This window comes from Hylaeus anthracinus, unplaced genomic scaffold (genome assembly GCF_026225885.1).
Source record: "Hylaeus anthracinus isolate JK02 unplaced genomic scaffold, UHH_iyHylAnth1.0_haploid 11997, whole genome shotgun sequence".
NCBI classification, from domain to species: Eukaryota; Metazoa; Arthropoda; class Insecta; order Hymenoptera; family Colletidae; genus Hylaeus; species Hylaeus anthracinus.
Window position 1 is genome coordinate 867,953 of NW_026534344.1, and position 20,444 is coordinate 888,396.

Genomic DNA, 20,444 nt, shown 5'->3' on the forward strand with positions numbered 1-20,444 from the left:
TTATATCTTAGTTAAAGGATACTATCCTTCTTGTTTCAGCCTGAGAATCTGCTGCTCGCGAGTAAGGCGAAAGGCGCGGCTGTGAAACTAGCTGATTTCGGATTGGCGATCGAAGTGCAGGGTGACGCGCTAGCATGGTTCGGTAAGTGGATCATCCTGTATCAATTTTCTATCGACGAATGTACCATTAATAGTCAACGAACGATAATGCTCGAGCTGATATAGTCCTCGATTAATTATTTCACGCCAACAATAATTCATATGAACAATTTATTGCTGGATTCATGAACTATGAATGAGACGTTGTAATTGCGTAATTTGTATTCGTAAGGGTGGATGAACCCTGCGACCCCGTTACGCACATAAACAGTAAACAGAAACAATTGATACACAAGCAGGACTGCGCTATTTAACGCTCTATTTTTGTATTTTTTTTTATTGTGGACATTGTGTCCTTTGGTGCAATTTTGATTGTGACGCGCTTCCAGTCGATTTGGAATCGGACGCAAATCACAGACTCGGAAGTTAAATAAATTCGTTTCGTGGCACAGCTAATTTAGCTAACAAATGGACGCCACGGGTTTGTTTTACGTTGGTTTAAATTTCCGGAAGCTGGTGGCTGAACGTGAAAAGGGGGGAAAAAGGAGAATCGTTTCGTGGAAAAGCGCGGAAGTACTGGAATAAAATTTTTCCGCCGGTGTAATGTTCCCCGGTTTACTTTCAACGACGCGTACTCCTTCTTTTCGTTGAGCGTTTTCTAGCCTGTTGCGGTTCAAATTCGACTGCCGACATTTTCAGTCATTTACCACCCTCGTTGCCCCCCTCTGCATGTTTAATAGACGTCGTACAACATGCAGACCAGTGGTGCACAACCAAAAATGTAGATTCAATAAGTGTAGACATTTTTTAATATTTCATTTTAATATCCAAGCCTCTCAAAATGTACCGCTGTTACGATGAAAATTTTCTTGATCATTTTCCTAGCTTTTCTTAAAATATTCGCCATCAGTTGGTAAAGAGCCTGTGTAGAGGCCATGTCACGTCGAAACGGCCTCGTTCGACTGCCTGTTCTCGTTTGTTTTTTCCTCCTGGGAAACTCCATGGAAGTTTTCACGCGCTATTGGAAAACTTCCTGCATTTTCGCAGTCAAAATAGATTCCACGTCTGAGATTTTCACTCGAGAACGCTCCGTGTATGTATTGTGTTTGCGGTCGAGGAACCTTCTCAACCGTTTTACTCTGTTTTCCACAGGAAATTCTTTCATATCACCCCCGCCCCGATACACGAAGTATCCTGAAAATATCCATACAGAGAAATCTGAATTTTAAAATAAATTAGATACGCAATCATAGGTAGACCGAAGCGAAGAGAATTTCAATATTTATTAAAATACACGAATGTTTATCTCGTGAACATCGATAAACGAAATTAAATGCAGAAACGATTACACGAGGCAAAGTTTACGCCGAGAAATTAAATTATACCAGGGATTAAATATGCGCATAATATAAAATCATAAGGTAGAGGATAAAGCACGGATTAATATTAATTTAGGTCTTTAGAGCTCGAACATCCGAGCGGGAATGAAAATTTTAGGTTCCCGTGGTTCTATTTATGCTTCTCGAGCGACCACAGAAGGGGTTCCCCCGGAAAATCCCAGCGATGACCTCACCAGGAATGATGAGATCAATCCTATCGCGAGCAACGGGTATTTTTAACGAAATATTATAATGACGATTATTCGCGCGACAATCGTTAACAATTCCTTCGGTTAATTTTATTATGGATTTCCGCATCAGACGAAACTCATTACGTTTAATCATTCGTTGAATATTAATATCCCTCCGTAGTATACACTATCAATTGTCGCGCGGGCGATGTGTGAGATCTCATTTGAATACGAGCAGCAACAGGATAATGTTTAATTTAATTACGAATTCTAACTTTGATTTTTAATTAACATTAAATATGCACTCACTTCAGAGTGGTCTGTTGTTAAGAGCAAAATTTATTTCACCAGTGGTTCACCACTGTATTTTAAAATTTATCAAATTTCATAGAGTGCACTCGATGAGTTTGGCTTCTATGAATCATTCTATACGTTTGCTCTCCCTGTGATTGAATAAAAATGTTATGCGATAAGGTTTCGCTGGAACGCCCGGTTACCTCAGTCCGGAAGTCCTCAAGAAGGAACCTTACGGCAAGCCAGTCGACATCTGGGCGTGTGGCGTCATCCTTTACATCCTCCTCGTCGGTTATCCGCCGTTTTGGGACGAGGATCAGGGTCGACTCTACATGCAGATCAAGGCTGGATCGTACGACGTAAGAAACCCGTCTACACCCCTCGACAAAACAATAGCACGCGTTAAACAATTCAAAATGAAATCGAAAATAATCATCATCCAACGAGATTTAAAATCTTTCTTTAGCAGAACTAAATATAGAACCTGTGTCAGTAAAATAATGTATCATCAAGCGAGCTATGTCATCTTTTAAGGTTTGAAAGGTGTCGTACTTGCTGTGAGGATCTTTGGAAGATCTTTTTTCAGTGCTCACCTGGAATCGGCTGCTCGTTGATCCTAAAAGTTTGCGTGTCCCCTAAAAGGGAGGTTCGATCTTTCTCGAACGGTAAATTAATCTTCTTCCTTGTTTATTCGCCAGTACCCCAGCCCAGAATGGGACACTGTGACGCCGGAAGCAAAGAATCTCATCAATCAGATGCTGACGGTGAATCCTAGCAAAAGGATCACCGCCAGCGAGGCACTGAAGCATCCATGGATCTGCGTGAGTACAATTCGCCATAGATCATCCCCCTATCGTCATGCTGCGTGTTCACTTGTCCAATTTCATAGATACCATTTTTGGCAGAAATTCTTCAAGTTTAACAAGTCCAAGAATAATAGATTCTAATCTCGTTTCATCTTAAATCTTCCATTCATCTACTTCTCATTTTTTTGAGGTGTCCCTCTTGAAAAGAATAGAAACCACAATATTTGCACTATACTATTACGCTCAGATGGTGGTCTCTATAATTTTCAAGGAGTACAACCAATGAACACGTAGCGATAGAGCCAGCAAAACCTCTATTCTCTGTTTCAGCAACGTGAACGTGTCGCATCCGTCGTCCACAGACAAGAGACGGTGGATTGTTTGAAGAAATTTAACGCAAGGCGCAAATTAAAGGTGAGTAACGTGCTATCTAGTTCAATTAGACGATCCCTTGGACGCGTAATAAGAGGGTGGATACGGGGCAGCGAGTTTCTCGATTAATAGAATCCAGCCTCGATGAACATGTTGCCAACGTTGTAGGAGAACTCTGCTAACTAGTTACACGCGAGTTTCGATTCGGGACATGTTAAGGTGCGTCAGCCCGTTAAATGATCTATAGCCCGTGTCGCGTGCTGGGGATAAGCTAGTATTTAGCGTTTAATCATTGGCCCAGCCCCGAAAACCGTCCACGAACCGTGCTGGCCTGGTCAGAATTCGAAATTAGGTTCTGGCGTTTCGCTAGGTCCTTCTCTTCTTAAAACGATCCTGTCTTTATTACAGTTCACGTTTAAATATTTCTTTTTTGGTATTTTCTACGGGCAACTATTTTTTTCGTCACTGTATACGTGTGTTATTTTGTTATATTTTCTATTTCAGTCGAAAATTAATTTCATTTCATCCAATAAGGATTCAATTATTTGGTAAATTTAATTTCGCTTACGAAAAGGATTGCGCACCACTGATCTAATCCCACACCAGCGCGAGTGGGCGTCGCATCAGGGAGCATGAATTAAAGATAGGAAATCACTCGACGCGTATTGGATCTACCTGCAAAGGACACCGTCCCCACCCATAGACTGTTTTTGTTCTTAGCGCCGAGTCGCGGTGATTGGCGACGACAAAGTCGTCGTTGATTAGGAATTCGTGAATTTCCGGTTCCCCTCCTCGCTCACGGTGTCTGTCGTAATTGTGTGACACGGTAACGAGCTCAGTCGTTTGAATTGAATCGAACCGGACGCGTGTGCGTGCTCTTATGATACCAGTCAACTGTGACATGTGTTCGTGAGCAGTCTTGGCGTGTACGCGTGGAAAATCGTGTTGATTGTGCAGTGTCGGATCACAATTATCTCCTGTGCAAAAGAAAGAGAGAGTGAGACGATTATTTCAGCCTTTTTATCTTACATACAAAAAGGTCCATATGTGATATTGTCTACAAAATTAATTTTCCTCTACCCACTGAAACAATTAGCCGACTAACATTGATTCATTCCCAAATTAATAATTTCCCAAAACAACCTGTCCCACAAAATTAATTTCTCCTTGCCAAAGACCACTCAGCTTTACATCTGCGCCTCTGTTATCCGACAGGTAACAAGTTGACGTCACCTCGAACCGCAAATCCATCCCCACGCGAAATTATAATTTATAATTATGGCAACAACACGCGTAGCTCATTAGCCACTTGTCCCTCCCGTTCACAGCGAACTATTAAATTTCCATGTCGACGTTTCGTGCGCCATTAGGGCGAGGTGTGGTTGTTGCACGCGTGCCACGGTGGTTTCAATCCGTTTGAAAGCAGCCACTGGGATAAAACGAGCCGGCTCGATAAATACATCTCCGATCTATTGATAAGTCGTAACTATTGCAACGATTGTACGTCTTGCGCTTGGCAGTGATCGAGTAAGCCTCGCATATCGAGTGCAACGGTATTCGCATAAATAACAACGTCCCGACCGCGGTCTGCTTCCATTCAAGTAAATACAATTTTTTTTTCGTTTGTCAGGTCCGATCGATGCTATCTGAGCGCAGTCGGACGTCGAGAGTCGCGCGGTGAGCTTCCAATCACGCGATCTTTCCATTTGATGGAGCCTTCGGGGTCTTGGGAGCAGACAATTTTTCGCCAATTTTTCAGCTTTTTTTCGTGGCCAGTGTTCGCGATGGTTTCTTCGAATTTCGCGTGCTTGTTTGTATGTATTCAGAGGGCGCGTATGTTTTTTTTTGCGCGAGGAATTAATTATTTGTTGAGGAGATATGAAGGATATTACCGTTTCAAATATTAAGTATCGCGGTCAGTAACGTTCCGTGATCAGCTGTCAGGATTAACTTTGGTTAATGGCACGGTCGTAGAACTTGGGAATAATTAGAGGATATTGAGGATTATAGTGTCGTATTTCAATGAATTACTAGGGACAGGTATTGCGCATTCGCTTCCAAGCGAGTCCCGTGTCTTCCAATGAGTAAGGCGTATCGGATACCACATTCGAACATAAATTCATCCTGATTTCCTACTATCGCCACTTTAGTTGATATTTTATTTGAAATTCAAATCTTAAGGGGTTGAAAAGTTACGCACTCAGCTGAAGGTATACATCAACGTCCACAGAACAAACATTCAAAAATAAAGCAATTATTCTTCCATGTCCACTGTTTATATCTTAGAGACGGGAAGCATTGAATCACCAGTTTTTCAATTAGCAAACACTATTACAAACCGCTTAATAATTTAATCCAGCCACCCCACCAATAACCAAAATTTCACGTAAAACACTTTCTTTCATCCTTCCGTTTCTGGAAACGTCGCTCCTGAAAGATACTCCAAAGTGTTAACCAAGTGGATGAAGATTGAATCAAAACGAACCAAGACCTAGACACACTGAGCCATGAGGGCGTTGAAAAGGAAGTTTGTGCTGTGCAGACAACAGGAAGCAATCATCCCCGAGGTACCCTCCATCATACAGCATTCCATTATCAATTCACGAAATATTTATGACTTTGATTCAATCGACACACGTGAAAACCATCTTTTCACGGCTGTGAAAAACCATGCGTAACACAGAGTTTCGAGTTTCAGCACGTATTATTAAACCGCACCCTCGATCGTGTTCAAACTCGGAACTTGTTGCGAGAGATTTCATTCTGCGCGCGCTTTGTTCGCCTCCCTTCGTTTTCGAGCCTCAAAGGGACACTCCAACGAGCTCTGTAACCTTGGTAATCTTCGATCGGACGCGACGTTCCCTGCGTTTCGCTTTTTTTTTCCACGGTGGAAAACGTTCCTTTGATGTTTTCACACGGGAGCGGGAGTTTCGAGTTGCACGGCGATTCGAGCTCTTCGACGAGGAGTGTGTCGGTACGAGCCATTGCCACGAGAGATCTTTACGATATCGGAAAATAGAATATTCCACGTGAAATAAAGCAAGGTTTCAGTCATCATTTTTCAAATTTCACGCCCGTTCAGAAAGTACGAGCCTTTGGAACCGTGTTCTGTAATAATATTCTAGTTGAATTGGGGTCTCCTCTGTCACCGTGCAAAAGGAGATTATTTTGATCCGCACTATTAAACATTGAACTGCAAATCTCTTGATTTTAAGCTTCCTGTCAGACACTTTTTTCTAGCAATCATCGCGCGATTCAACCGGTTATACAATTAACCGATTCTTCTAACCTTTATATTGTTAAGTACAAAAAAAGAAACGTATTTCGGCGTAATAACGTCGCGACGAATTCAAGCGAGTGCATAAGAGACCAACGACATGGGGCGTTTAATTTAGAGAAAGAACGCTCGAGATGCAAATTAATCAGCGGGAAGTTAATCGATCGATCTACCGTGAACGAGTGCTCGCGGGAATACTGTTACAGTTGAATTCTTGGAGCGTGAGGAGTTACCAGACGTGGCTATATTTTGCAATGAATTAGCGTTAAATAAATCAGTGATACAAAATTTAGGAAGAAGAAGGAGAATTCAAATAAATTAGGAATGAGGAATTGAATTGTAGTAGATGACGTATTTATGAGTTAAACTAAAATAGCCTAGTGAGAATTTTGCTTATCTCTGTTAGTCGCGACTCTCTCGTGCGCGAGTCCAAAGTTCACCGTCTAATAACGTGATACAGTAAACCGGAAGCTTCATAAGACCTTATGAAAGAATTGAACGTAGTCGAGAATTGACAATGATCGAGCTCAATCACAAACATTACAGCGAATTGTTTTTGTTTTTCTTTCTTTTCAATTCGTCAATACGTACTCCACTTCTTTTAATATATATATATATATATTTTTTTTTGTTTTTTGACAAGAACATCCCAAAGAATGTACAAAACTAACGTGACGTAAAACAATCCGTCTCGTTTGTTTGCCAAAAATCAAATCTTTTTATCCGGGAGAACGAATTCCCGCTAGCGAAGGGGTCAACACGCGAACACTGTGCTAAATAAAATTCCAATTAAACGAGTTTGAGATAGTTTTCCTCCCGAGCTTCCATCGAGCCCCGATCGCACGTTCGGTTAATTAGAAGCACGGTACGTTACCCGTCGAGGAACGTTATTGCGCCATTGGTTGGTCAGAACGAATAACAAAGGTCGAGTTACTGTTTTTCACCACCGCAACGAAGTCGTTTGATTTTTCACGGAAGAACTCCCCGAGTTTCGTGTTTCTTGATTGATATTCGCCACCGCAAATCTGCTCGCGGTTCGAAGCTGACTTCTTGCTCGCGTTTTGATGCATTGCAGTCCCTGCCACTGCGGAGAAAGAACTCTTAATTCGATATGTGCGGTGCAAAAGTTCTTTAAGGCACGCTGTTCTTATCAGAAGTTCAGCATTTAGGATATATATAGATTTGGAATTTCACGTAGGCAGAAACTAGATTTTCAATCACTTTTGTGGATCTTCTGTTAATTGTTGACCTTGTCTAGAACAGAAAAATGCTAATCAAAGTTGTATTAATTGGGCTGAGTTGCGAATTTGATTTGTAGTGTAGGGCGGTTTCTTTTGCTTCCAGATATCGTAGATCTTGTGTGACCGTTCTCGTTGAAGATATTTATGCGAGATTATGTATACAGTGTCACTGAATATTATATGAACAACCCCAGGAGTTCCAACACTTATAGTTACTCAACCGACAACACAAAGCAACGACAATTGCCCGCAATTTGATCGCAGTTTAGCCAAGTTCAAGAAGATCACCAGAGTCTGAGGCAACGGATGTCGCGCGATTATCTGCAAAATTAATTTTTATTCACCTAAAGGGGAGCCCTTAAACGAGTAACGAGCACCCCCGTAGCCACCCGCGTTCACTCCACGTCTTTTCTCCGCCCCAATTAATTCGAGAGAATAATCACCGTTGCTTTTTGTCCCCAGGGCGCTATTCTGACGACCATGTTGGCGACGCGGAACTTTTCCAGTAAGTATGATACACAGGGTAAGTACCTCCGGCCCTCTTCAGCGCTTCATGGACCACGACAGACAGTACTTTTATGTCTCCTATTAAATTTTACGTTCCCGAACCCCTCTCCCCCTTGTACTCTATTTTTTTTTTTACTTTCTCTGTCGCTCTTTTCTCTACCACCATCTATGTCGTTCCCCCGCCTACTTCTGTCTCACTTCTTTATGTTCCCTGAATTCATAACCCCGTAAACCCGCCTCGTTCTTCATTCCATCTTGCACACCCCTACACAACCCCTTCAGCCCCCTGTTATATAGAGAATCTCTCTCTCTCTCTCTCTCTCTTTCTCTCTGTTCATCAGCCCTTTCATTCTTTTCAAGAGGTGCTTCACAGCGTGGCCCTGCTCACGCAGTTTCGTTTCACTTATTACGAACGTTATCGCGAAAACCACTCTTGAAAACTTGAACATTTGGAAGGGGTTTCCTTCGCGGAGGAACGTTAGGGGATTCGGATGAATCTGGGCGTTTGGAGGTCGAAAATAAAGGACAAATATTTCTTTAGAGGGTAAGGTAAACTTGAGGGGGTGAATGTACCTCTCGATGTTTTAGCTTTTTGTAAAAGTCACTTTTTTTTAGATGATTGAATGTGAAGGGAGATTTTATATTTTTCAAAAAAGAATATTGCAAAGTAGACTAAAATTTGCATAAGTAAAAATACATACATAATGATAAACAAAAATGGAACTCCACCAACCTCCCAAGGTTTCAGATTTGCACTGACATTGCTTCCCATTACAGAACCCCCAAGAATTCCCTTTAAAGAATCCGACGAGTTTCTCTGAAATCGAGTTTCCCCTCGAACGTAGATTGCAAGCCAAGCATCAGGGTGGGAGATGAAACTTCATAGCATCCCCTATTTTTGGCAGTTCCGCAAACCTTGCAAAGTTTTATCAGAATCGGTGCGGTGTTCCCCGTTCCATGTGCCTCGCTGGAACCGCGGTAGCTCGCGATTCCAGTCGCTACGTTGCACAAGAGAACTTCGCAACGCCTCCTTAATCGAGTTGCGTCGGTTTGAAAATTTCGTTGGGACCGTTCGCGAAGAATTAACGAGTCGATATATCCGTCGACGGTTCGACGTAATCGAGTTCACCGAGTCGCCTAAATTTCGTTACAGAGTTTAACGACCGATAGTGAAACGAAACGAAACGAAACGAAACGAAACAAAATCGTCCAGGGCCGCGGAATGAAGCCCGATCGTTTCCTGCTCGAACGAATTAAAGTCCCATACGTCGATCCTCGCCTACAGATCCACGGCGATTGGGGCACCGGGGGTGAAATTCACACCTGATTCAACAGAGAAGATCATACTCGACAATGACCATTTTTACCAACCTTGGTTTGGGACAGGAAGAAGTTTTAATCTTATTTTGGGATATATTGGAAAGATTATGGGAAAGTAGAATGATAGCGTAGGGTAAAGGGTAGAACTAAAGTATGAGTCGAGCTGAGGAAAAAATGTACACGATTAAGGATCGAATCGCAGAAAGCACAGAAAAAATGGTCATTTTCGAGGACTGTGATCCCTTGAAAGAGGAGTGGTTGATTCTCGGGGGTGAAATTTCAGCCGTGCTCGCTCTGCACACTCTAGCGAACCGTCATGATACTCGTTCACAACCTGGTGTACCTCATAGTCGATGCACTTGGCTCGCACCTCATATCCTGCAAGGACTGTCTTACGTTACCCAGAACGAAACCAGTACCAGATGTTTGTGTTTCGATGGTGACACGATGCCTGCGATTCTCTTTGTCTTTGTCCTTATTTTTTTTTTGTCTCTCTCGAAAAGGCACGCCCCGAATTTTTTGATTTCCCTTTGAATGCACCTGATCGATTCTTGGAATATTCTGGGTAACGCGAATCGTCGTCGCAGTGGACTCAAGCAGTTCTTCTCATTCATCACGCTCATCGGTCGAATTTAAAGATCATCGGGGAGTCATGCTTCGTCGTCTCTCGAACACGTTTTTTAGAAACCACGGTTCGAATAAGGAATGAACGATTTTTTTTTTTTTTATTAAAAATTGTAATCTAGATTGGACAGTTAAATTATTTTTGGCGTCGAGGATAGGGGTTTATTTGAATATATGTTTAATCGAATGCGTAATATATACAGTGTTTTTGTTTGTCATTCGTTATTCGAATGAAATTTTGCTCATCTCTGGTTTTGGATTCCACGAGCCGATTACTCAGCGACAGTAACAACGAACAGATTTATCGCATCGACTGCTTCGTGAAATCATTTCGCATATTACGTTTGAATTCACGTTTTACGAATTCGAAAGTGGAGCCCATTTCATAAATTAGGAATCATATTTCGTGCATCGATAACACCTTCTTAATTTTACTTATAAATCTCTCAATTATTTTTTTTTCTTTAGAAAGAAATTTTAGACGTTATACAAAATGAATTTAAGAGAAACCAAAATATATCGTCGAGATATCGAATACCGAACGCAACTGTTTCGGTCCACTAGCGAGAATCGCCCACGAATGATTATTGTGCGTTCAGTATTGCTGACCACTCTGTAGCGCCTATTCCGTCCACGAGACATCAGCGAAATACGAGACGCATTCGTGACCCATCTACATATTTTTTTTTTTTTGTCTTTTTCTCTCGTATTCTTGCCGAACATTTTGGAACGACGACAACGCTCGGGCGAAAATAACTTTCATTTCGTTCGTGGAACTCAACAAATTCCGCTTTTTGTTCGCGAATTTTTCCAGACTTTGTCGTAAAAAAATTATTATACCGGGTGGATCGCGCAATCGTGCCTCCTCAACCTCCTGTTTCGCTGGGAAACAAAAATTAAAACGAGGGAGACATTTTTAACTCTTTTTTCGTTAAATGCAACGGTGCGCCTGCGAAGTGCAATTCCACTTCGACTACAGTCGTGGGAATAAATAAAATGTTATGTAAACGTTGGAGGGGAAATGCGAACGAAGTGGGAAGGAAAATTATTTTTTGAAAAACTGGAACTTGTTCGAGTAAAGTGTACAGTTTTTTCCGAAAGAAAAAGAATTTATTTTCATACCCTTGGTACATAATTTTTTCTAACACCATCTCTCGAAATATTAATCGTGCAACGTGCATGTTCTTCCGAAAAGAATCATTTATATCTATTTTTCAAAAAATGTAGCTTACCAAGTGCATCATTGCATTTGCAAAAAAAAAGTGACGAAATGGCACGAATCTCTCGTTTCTTGCTATCTCAAACGAACCTAGAGATACTTGTTCATCTCATTCGAGTGACTCACTCTGTATACTGTTCCCTCGATGGATAAACAAGGCTATATCGTCGCGAAAAAATCGCTTTCGGTATTTTTTTCATAAAACTTGGTTTCCTCTCGCGGTAACGTTCCAAAATACTAGGTATGAATATTTATACGCAATCCATGTCTGTATTATGTACGTTTGTATACATATACACATACACATCCCTCACACCTACACACATAGAACTCCACACACAGTTACAGCTACATGGACACACTCACACACGTACCTCCTTTGTTAGTTACACATCGTTTACTCGTCCGCCTCCTGTACTAGATGCTCGATAAACAATATTACAACTTTGTGTATTTACACATCCGTACGCGTGTGCGTGCATACTATACGCGCGCGTACTTGTACTCCCACACACGAACGAACAGCACAAACTTACCCTTAGAACGCTGTAGCCCCTACGTTTTAGTCGAGTAGATGAGCATCTTGCATCCGTAGAGCAAAGTCGGGCGTCTTTTCTTTTCAGATGAGAAAAATTATCCAAATAAATGGTCGAACGAAAGATGATCGCTATTATCTTTGATAGATCGAGGGAAGGGTTATTTTTAAAAATTTTGAGCAGTGTAAATGGGTCTATCGAGATGATTTTCAAGAGATAATCATTAATAGTTTTTTTTTTTTTTTTTCTATACTCTTATACTGTTCAAAGTTTAGAAAAATGTGTACTTTTCGACTCCTTGGTTATCATTTTTCTGTTTTATTTTTTAAACACTGCGCGTGTATCGAAGATTGCATTGTTTCCTGGCAAGGTCTCGAATAATTAGATTGTTTTTCGACGAGACATTTATCTGGATAACAATTTCGCCTGTCAGCGCCGTGTAGAGGACACAAACGCGCGACAAAACCGCGTCAGCGTGTTGACTTCGCTGTAATTAGCCTATGTGTATTTATTTTTCTTTTTGTTCTGCCCCCGCCCCCTTTTATTACTGCGTACTCTTTTCTGTGCGAAAGACACATCGTCGGAGACACTTCACGCTCGATGTAGAGTCAGGTAGGGTATGACGCACCGTCCACCGGGAATTTTTGCGTTAATTAGTTGAGAATGAATTTTTAAATAAACTACGCTGCGTGGAAGTTCAGAGAATCTACGCTCTTCCAAGTCTTTGTTCGAGTAATCAATGCTGCTGGAATTTTTATATGTTAATTAGTGGTAGCAAAAGTTTTATACTAGTTAATGGGACTGGCATTTTTGCGTTAATTAATGTTTTCATATTTTTTTTTATCGACGGTGCGTCGAGTTCGACTCGCTCCGAAAGAGAACGAGTCAAGGAAGAAGTTGTCTAAGCGAGTCGATACTTGGACAGGATTTCTTTGCTCGCGAAGGACTCGTAAGAGTGGAAACAAATATTACGTAAAACGAAGGTAACGTTCTATGTGGCGAATAAAATTCTACAGGTGGTACTTGTTGATACATTACGTTTGAGAATAATTTTGACAGCCGTACCGACGGATCGAGAGACGTATGCTTGAATATCAAAGAAAATAATCGATTGCACTTCGATTCTACAGTTTTTAGAAGAAAGATTGTACTACTACTGCCTTTGCGTCCCTGACACAAAACAATTTTTATCTCAGCGAATGAAAGATGTTTTCTAACAATTAATTTTCCACTTTACCCTTAGAATCAATTTTGCGATCTAGAAATATTTCAATACAAAGATCCACACGTCTTGCTATTACTACATGGATAAAAAACACCGGCGCAATTTTTCCCGAAGCCTCGCGTGCCTGGTATCGCCGGAACCATCAAATAGTTTCATTGCCAGGTAACAATTTCCGCGGGAACGAGCCGTGTAAACGCGACTTTCGTCGCCAATTTGTTTCAATTACAAAGTCGAAGGCAACCGTCGATCGTTCGTCCGTTCTTTTTTCTTTCCCTTTCGTTCCCTTTATTTGTTTCGAGCAACCGACGTATAATCGACTCGGAAAACTTCGTTCCCCTACCCGAAGCATCCGTTCGCTTTGTTCGCCGTTATCGAGGCGATGGAAGTTTAATTGAATTTATCTCTGTAAGCCGACTCTCGATCTTGGTGTTCGTCGATTTGCAATATTAACGAGTCAGCTGACCAACAGCTTTTCAATCATTATCGTTGCCCTGTTTTATGTTTACTGGGCCGTCACGTCGCGGGGAACGTTGCCTTCTATCTTTACAAACACAATTAATTTCAACGTCTGTTTCCACGAGGCGGACTTATCGACGCGTAAACGAAGATAAATCGAGAAAATTAGCGACGAGTTAGTGACGAAAGTTCGTTTAAAACTCGCCAACCTGGATGCAACGTTTTGCAATTGTCTGATTATCAATCATCGCATCGTTCCTTCGTTCGTTCTGGTTACAATTTATTCGTTCGATAAGCCTTGGGTTGTGCCATAATTAATTGTCAGCATTTTTAATCATATTCGATCCACAGTTTTAGTAAACGATGAAATGTAAGCACATTTATACGTATTCCTTTAGTTGTGCAACATCAAAAAAACAGTAGACTCCAATTTCTCGTGAGAAAAGAATATTTTTCATGCTTTTTTTCTATGTTATTAAATTATTTATTCGAAACATTTTTATATCGATCTAACCATCTCAAACCAGCTCAAGTATCAACTAAAATGTGACTTAAACATCGCGAGATACGTCTAAAAATCTACCTCACTTAATTTAAACAAACACGGTAATAACTTATGCCACAACCCAAACGTATTAGCTCCATAATCCTGTGACCAGAGTCGCGAGCCTCATTTTCACGTTTTCATCGGCGAATTTGTCGATGCCAGGTCTCCGCTATCGCGTTGGGGCGTATCAGAGTGGCCGTAACGGGAATCGATTGAACGTAATCGACCAGCTACGCAGTCACTGGTTTCTAGTGTCGCTAGCTCGATCGAGAACATCGGAATACCGCTTCACTCATCGTGAAACCTGTGCTTTCTTCGTCGTCGCGATTTCTCCATTCGTGATCAAAGCTTGAATCATTATTTTCTTGTCGTTTCACTCATGAATCGTGTCCTTGATACGGGAGAACATATAGCTCGCGTTCTCTTGCTGGAGGAAAATCATTGTCAGACTTCGAAAATCGCTCACGTGGGGACTGTAAGCTGTCTCACCTAGTATTATGATATTTGAAAAGATGTATCTATTTATGGAACGATGATATTCTGTGGAAGATTTAATTCTGAGGGGAATTTAAAGATTTTAATTAAAGTCTTTAAAGAGGAAGTTGTTTTGCTGATTGCGGACAATCTGTTTCTCAAGTGCGAGTAGAGAATATGCATTGAATCTAAGTGAAGGGGCCTCAGAAGAGATGTGGAAGGAGAGAGTTATATATATAAATGCAAATGTGGACGGATCCATAAATTTCGAGTGAAAAAAGAAGTATTTATGAACTCTGGATCGAATACGATTCTTCCAGACGGGAGAACGCGAGCCAAACTCGATCAATCGTTCTCTCCGTCTATCTACATATCTACTCTGTCTACCTATCTCTATCATTCTCTTTCTCACACACTCTATTGACTGATTTTTTTTTGACAAGGTACTCTAGCTACGCGAAGTGGGTCGGAGGTGCAAGGCACGCCCTTTCTGAACCTTTCACTCAAGCGAAAGGGGACGCGTCTGACCTACGAAACGACGAAGGCACGCTTGCACACGATACAAACTCTGACTTCCATACGCTGGAATCGTGCAATGGCCGATCTGTTCGTTGCTGGTTCCCCTCCAAACGAAAAGTCGCAGCCCGAAATAGTGGTCGCTAGCCTAATCAAGGTCACGCTTCCCGCTCTCGTGTTCTACGTCCCCACACGACCTGAAGGTCCACGTGGATCGAGGTTGGACGATTTTATTGACTGGGGCGCTTATCGCTTCGGTTTCTAGGCATAGAACAGAGCTAGCCTCATAATTCGAGTTTGTGAGATTTGTGTACATTGTATTTAGATTCATGATGTGAATGTCTTTGTGTATTAAGATTGAACAATTTTATTTCATGGTGAGACGTATGGAGAAGGAACTGTACGAACGATCGTCGCCATATCGCATGCCCACGCTTTTTGGCTTCGCTTATTTATTTTATTTGCGCCTGGTTCTCGGCTGTCTGTCTACTCGCGCTGCTCGCATTTCTTGTCATCCAGAGAAGCATGTCGAAAAGAGCCGTTCACACTGAACATCGATATCCTCGTACCCTTCTCTCGTATCCATCCTTGGGGCCCTCTGGTATCGAGGCAACGCGTTATCCATCGATTCCTCTTCTTCGGGCAGGTCTTACACGCGTCTCCAATGATTTAGAGTCACGCGAAGGCTGGAAGTTTATGAGGTTAGGCTTGGAGAGTAAAATGAACATTTTGAGGAAGTAAAAGAGGTTGATGGAATATTTTGGAGTAATTCACTTGCAAATATTTTCCAAGCCTAGCCTTGAAAGCAGAAAATCAGAGCTCGTTATCAGCGAAGGGGTAAATTCCTGAGCAATTGAGTTTCAACGATACGACGTCAGTCTAGCGAAAGCAACCCCCAAAAATTGAAGACGGACGTGATCCAGACGAGGATGGGGTTGCTTCGACGCGAGGGGAGGTCCTGCGATGGTAGTACGCGAGATAAAAATACGCGAGAGCGCATAAAACGCGTCTTGACGAGCGCATCTCCGTGGCGGGAGTCCGCTTCCCAAAGTACACGGATATTATACTCTGGGGAGGAATTTCCCTTCCGTATTTATCCTGGCGTCGGAACCCAGCGGCTTCCATCCTGTCTCTCCGCTTTTCCCGCGGCAAATTATTCAACTCGATCCCCGCCGAGAGACGATTCGCCGTCCTTTGAGGCTTGATATTGCTGTGACAATAATTACGTCCGCCTACGGGGCCAACCGTGTAATTCAATTTTTCCCCGAGAAAGACGAGCCCCACAGCTCTCTAATGCGTACTGGTAATTCTCTTGTCGTCTTTGACGCCACCTTTTTTCCACGGCTAACAGATGACCGTGCGAGTGGCTCTCACAGTCCCCTAATCGCGAAGAATCAACCCCCAAAGGCTGTGAAATTTAGAGAAACGCGAAGGATGCACCGGTCAGTTTCTGCTCTGTATTTTTTCGAAATTAGATCGAATTTTGCGAAAGTAGTGCAGTAGTTATTTTCGAGTCACTCTTTGATGAAGAGAATGAGACCATGCGGATGGAGTAGGAAAGAACAAAATTACCCTTATTTGTACGTAAACGAACTTTTCAATTCTATTGTCCATATTAACAGATTAACCGTTTCAGTCTCGCGTATGTATTCGTAAATCGTAGAACGCAAGTATATTTCAAACATGTAATTCCAGGAATGCTCGGTGCTTCCGATCAAACCGTTGAAAAAATTATCCACGCACGTACTGCGACGCTGTGTGACGCGTGATCGCGCGCCTGGTACTTGTAAACATCCAATTACAGAAGCGCGATTCTTGGATTTCCTTGCAATCATAACAACCCAGCAAACGTCGCGCCACATGCCTGAATTCAACAACAACTTTCAAAATGACCCCTGGTACTTAAACGGTTAATATAACGTTCAGGGTCTGTGTCATGCCACTGCACGCCTTCGAATTTAACACGTTGAACACATAACGTTATATATGGGTAACAGAGCTTTTCACTATGGATTTATGATTAAATTAATCAATTTTACAGCCAAATATTGATACTTAAATGTTAAATTCTATAATTTCCAATAATCTCGAGACAAAATCTTATTGCTGTAGATATTTCCATGTGAATTAGTCTAGCAGTCATCGTGTTAAATAAAAGTTCTGATCATACCAGAGCCCCCCCGTTAAATGAAATCGATACCAGTGTCGAAGGGACATCTTCGTCAGCGTCCGAGGAGCAATTTCGGTAACCTTGCCCCTCGAGTCGCGATTTTCGCAAGCACGACACTACACTCTTCTCTCGCCAACGACACGCAATCGCACGCAGCTCTTCAGCATGAATTTTTGTTTCCAACCGTGCTTTTTTCTACTTTTTTCCACTTTTATGAAAACGTTACGACGCTTCTGGCACGGAACGAAGCCGAGCTCTCGAGAGGAGCCATCAGAAAGGTAAAAGGAACAAGAGGACCATTTTTTTTCCTGGCACCATACGTCATCTTGAGAGCATCGGCAGAGTTGCTCGAACTGATTGATCACGATTGTCTCGCATGCAGAACACATGCACTCGAGTGTTCGACTATCCCTTTGCGATCCTGTTTCTCTGATCTCTTCCTTCTGACTTCTCTCCTCGCCTCTATATCTTGGCTTCTGTCACTCTACTCTCTCTGTCTATCTATCTACACTCTACGGTTTGCATTCCTCTTGGTTAGTCTCTTCAAGCCTGATCTTTCGTTAGGCTACGGTCGACGAAGATCTAGATTCGTCTGACCTAAAATAATTCTCTCTATCCACCTGATCCGATGAATTCCTTGAGAAACCAAGATGAACCAGCTCCACTAACTCCTCGCGTTCGATTCCAGTCACGATTTGTTCAGAGTTCGAATTACGGTTGGACCAGAATGAATTGGTTGCTCGAGGTCACCTCTACAACGCCGCCTGGCTACTCCAACCCGCCATTTATAGTCTCTGCACGCAAACTTGAAGTCCCTCCAACGGGAGAGGCTGTTATAGCAACGAAGTAGAAATTTGCATCTACTGCACGAAGCTATGAAGATAGCTCCTGAAGAGGAACTTGTATTTTCAAGTATTTGCAAGTCATAGACTGCGTTTTTGTAATAGTAGTGTTGTTAATTGCCGTCTGTAATCTATAGAAACGTTGACTGATAGCGAAGTATCATTTTCTTGAAATTCCATTCAGGGGAAATCTTCTCAGATCCTCGTTATAGCTTCACAGCGAAAGAAGTGACGTTGAACGACCAATTTCGGATCCAATTATGTCCGAACATGTTCAATTTAAAAAAGTGAACGATGTTAAAAGTTTCCCAAGATGAGATTTTGAGCCCACGTTTTGATTTAGCGATTCAGATACAGTACCGATCGAATAATCAAAGTAAAATCATGTCTGCAGCATTTCCAAATACAGGAAAGAATTTTTTTACTTTATGATATAAAATACACCAAATTTTAATAATAATTAAAATCCATCTAGATCGCTATATCAACCATTTTAAGATCAGTCTCTCAGGCCTGTCCATAGCTAGGATCCCCACCATACTGATCCCCTCCACTTCCACGCGCCTGGAAGAGCCTGGGCCCGTGGACAGGTCCGCAGTTGAGTTCGCGCCGCGCTATCTTTCACCTGTGCGATCCTCGTCGATCCCTCGATCCTCGATGACCGTCTTCAGTGTGTGCTCTACTCGACCCGATCCGGGCTGAACCTGTCCAACGCCTCCTCTTCTGCTCCATCTCGCTCTTCTCTGTTTGTCTTTTTGGATTACTTTCGCTCTCCACACAAAAAAAATAATATCCTGCCCCGTCCATGCCGATTTACTGAAACGCTCTGCGTGCTCCAGGTCGGAGCACCATCACGAAGAAGGGAGACGGTTCCCAGGTGAAGGAATCCACCGACAGCAGCACAACGATCGAGGACGATGACGTTAGAGGTAGGACACCCACTCCTTGTCACTGTAGATCTTGTTTTAGATCCTCTTCGTGTGTTTTGGTTCCCCGTTGGGAATCTCTCATCGGGAAATTCCCACTGGGAATCATCACCTACTAATATCAGTATTCTTACCACGCACAAAATTCGTGGTTGCACCGAGAAGGTGCACTAGTGTCGTCGCGTTTGCATACAACTCGAGGCGATTCGAGACGTCCTCGCGACCCTTGACCCGTGGTTTTAGTTGAATTGAATTAAGTGTCTCCTTTGTGATTTTTCTGGAAATTTATGAGTGTACTTTAGAGCTTTAAAAGTTCGAAGTTTAGAGTTGTAGGCCCCGTTATGCGTGTTACTCAAACGTCCTTGGGTGTTCTCCGCACAGGGATGTGTAGTCCAACGAAAAGGACGAGTATTTGGATTCCCCGTGCACGAGTTTCGTTTCAAGCCGCAATTATAGCCCAGAAAATAGGGTCGCGAGAAACGTTGGGGAACTAGACGCAATTTCGTACGCGGACGTGAAAGTTGCGACGGGAACAGCGTTCCTCCTCGAATCGTCGCATGTTTCGCGTGCACGCGACGAAACCGAGCCTTAGGCTCGTTAATTGCTCGAGACCCAACCGGGACAGTTAATTTCCCAGCGAAATCTACTAATGGATCGAAGCTGAATTCGCTTGTTCCACTTGCGTGGCTATAACTGGATTTCAGTCTTGCTGTCGCTCGGATTCGTGACGGACTCTGCCTCTACCCCAGAGAAAGGGGTTAATTCGTCGAATCTGAATTTATGTTTCGCTTGCTTTTCGCTCTGTGACCTGGGTCACGGCAGATGGAATCGAGTTCTAGTCGACGTTTCGTGGAATGAATGATATCAGAGCTCGAGACTATTCGAATAATTTTATAGTTGAACAGTAAAAATGAATTTTTGAACAATATTCGAATAGACAAGTGTATTTAAATGGTATTTAAGTAATCTTTCGGTAATGAGGTATTTAAATAGTCAAATTTATTGAAATAGTACTCAAATAATTGTCCACAATTGAAGTATTCAAACAGTATTCCTCAGTATTCGAATAGTCCCAGTTCTGACAGAAACTCGCCGTTCAAATACTCTCTGAACTCACCCCCTTTAATCCCCCACCCCTCCGATGGGACACTTGGAAACTGACGATGATGCAACCAATCGATTGCGTGTCCCTCGATAAACGCAGGATTCAACGGGTAAGACGTATTATAGAGTCGAGTTTCGACCGACTCTCGTGGGTCAGTCGGTGTAAAGAAGGATCCTTTCCATTCTTGATGTTGATTCATGCTTGCGTTGAGACAGTCGGTGTGCTTGCCAGTCAACTAGAGCACTTTATCGATCTATTCGATCCATGATCGACTGTGTTACCTTTGGTTCAATTTCATTTCGATTTTCTATATTTTTC

The 20,444-nt window shown here is 42.3% G+C and overlaps 1 protein-coding gene across 31 annotated transcripts in view; it reads left to right on the forward strand.

The window, feature by feature from the left end:
- Positions 1-20,444, forward strand: part of LOC128889650 (calcium/calmodulin-dependent protein kinase type II alpha chain) — a 100,173-nt gene that overhangs the window by 52,348 nt on the left and 27,381 nt on the right. For 16 of the 31 annotated variants that reach the window (XM_054147434.1, XM_054147435.1, XM_054147436.1 and 13 more), the window contains exons 6-11: positions 40-142; positions 2,144-2,322; positions 2,662-2,784; positions 3,100-3,183; positions 8,122-8,182; positions 18,935-19,024. In XM_054147434.1, the coding sequence (XP_054003409.1) occupies positions 40-142; positions 2,144-2,322; positions 2,662-2,784; positions 3,100-3,183; positions 8,122-8,182; positions 18,935-19,024 (640 nt within the window). The remainder of the gene's footprint in view (positions 1-39; positions 143-2,143; positions 2,323-2,661; positions 2,785-3,099; positions 3,184-8,121; positions 8,183-18,934; positions 19,025-20,444) is intronic. The other 15 variants (XM_054147439.1, XM_054147447.1, XM_054147454.1 and 12 more) reach the window with 3 other exon arrangements.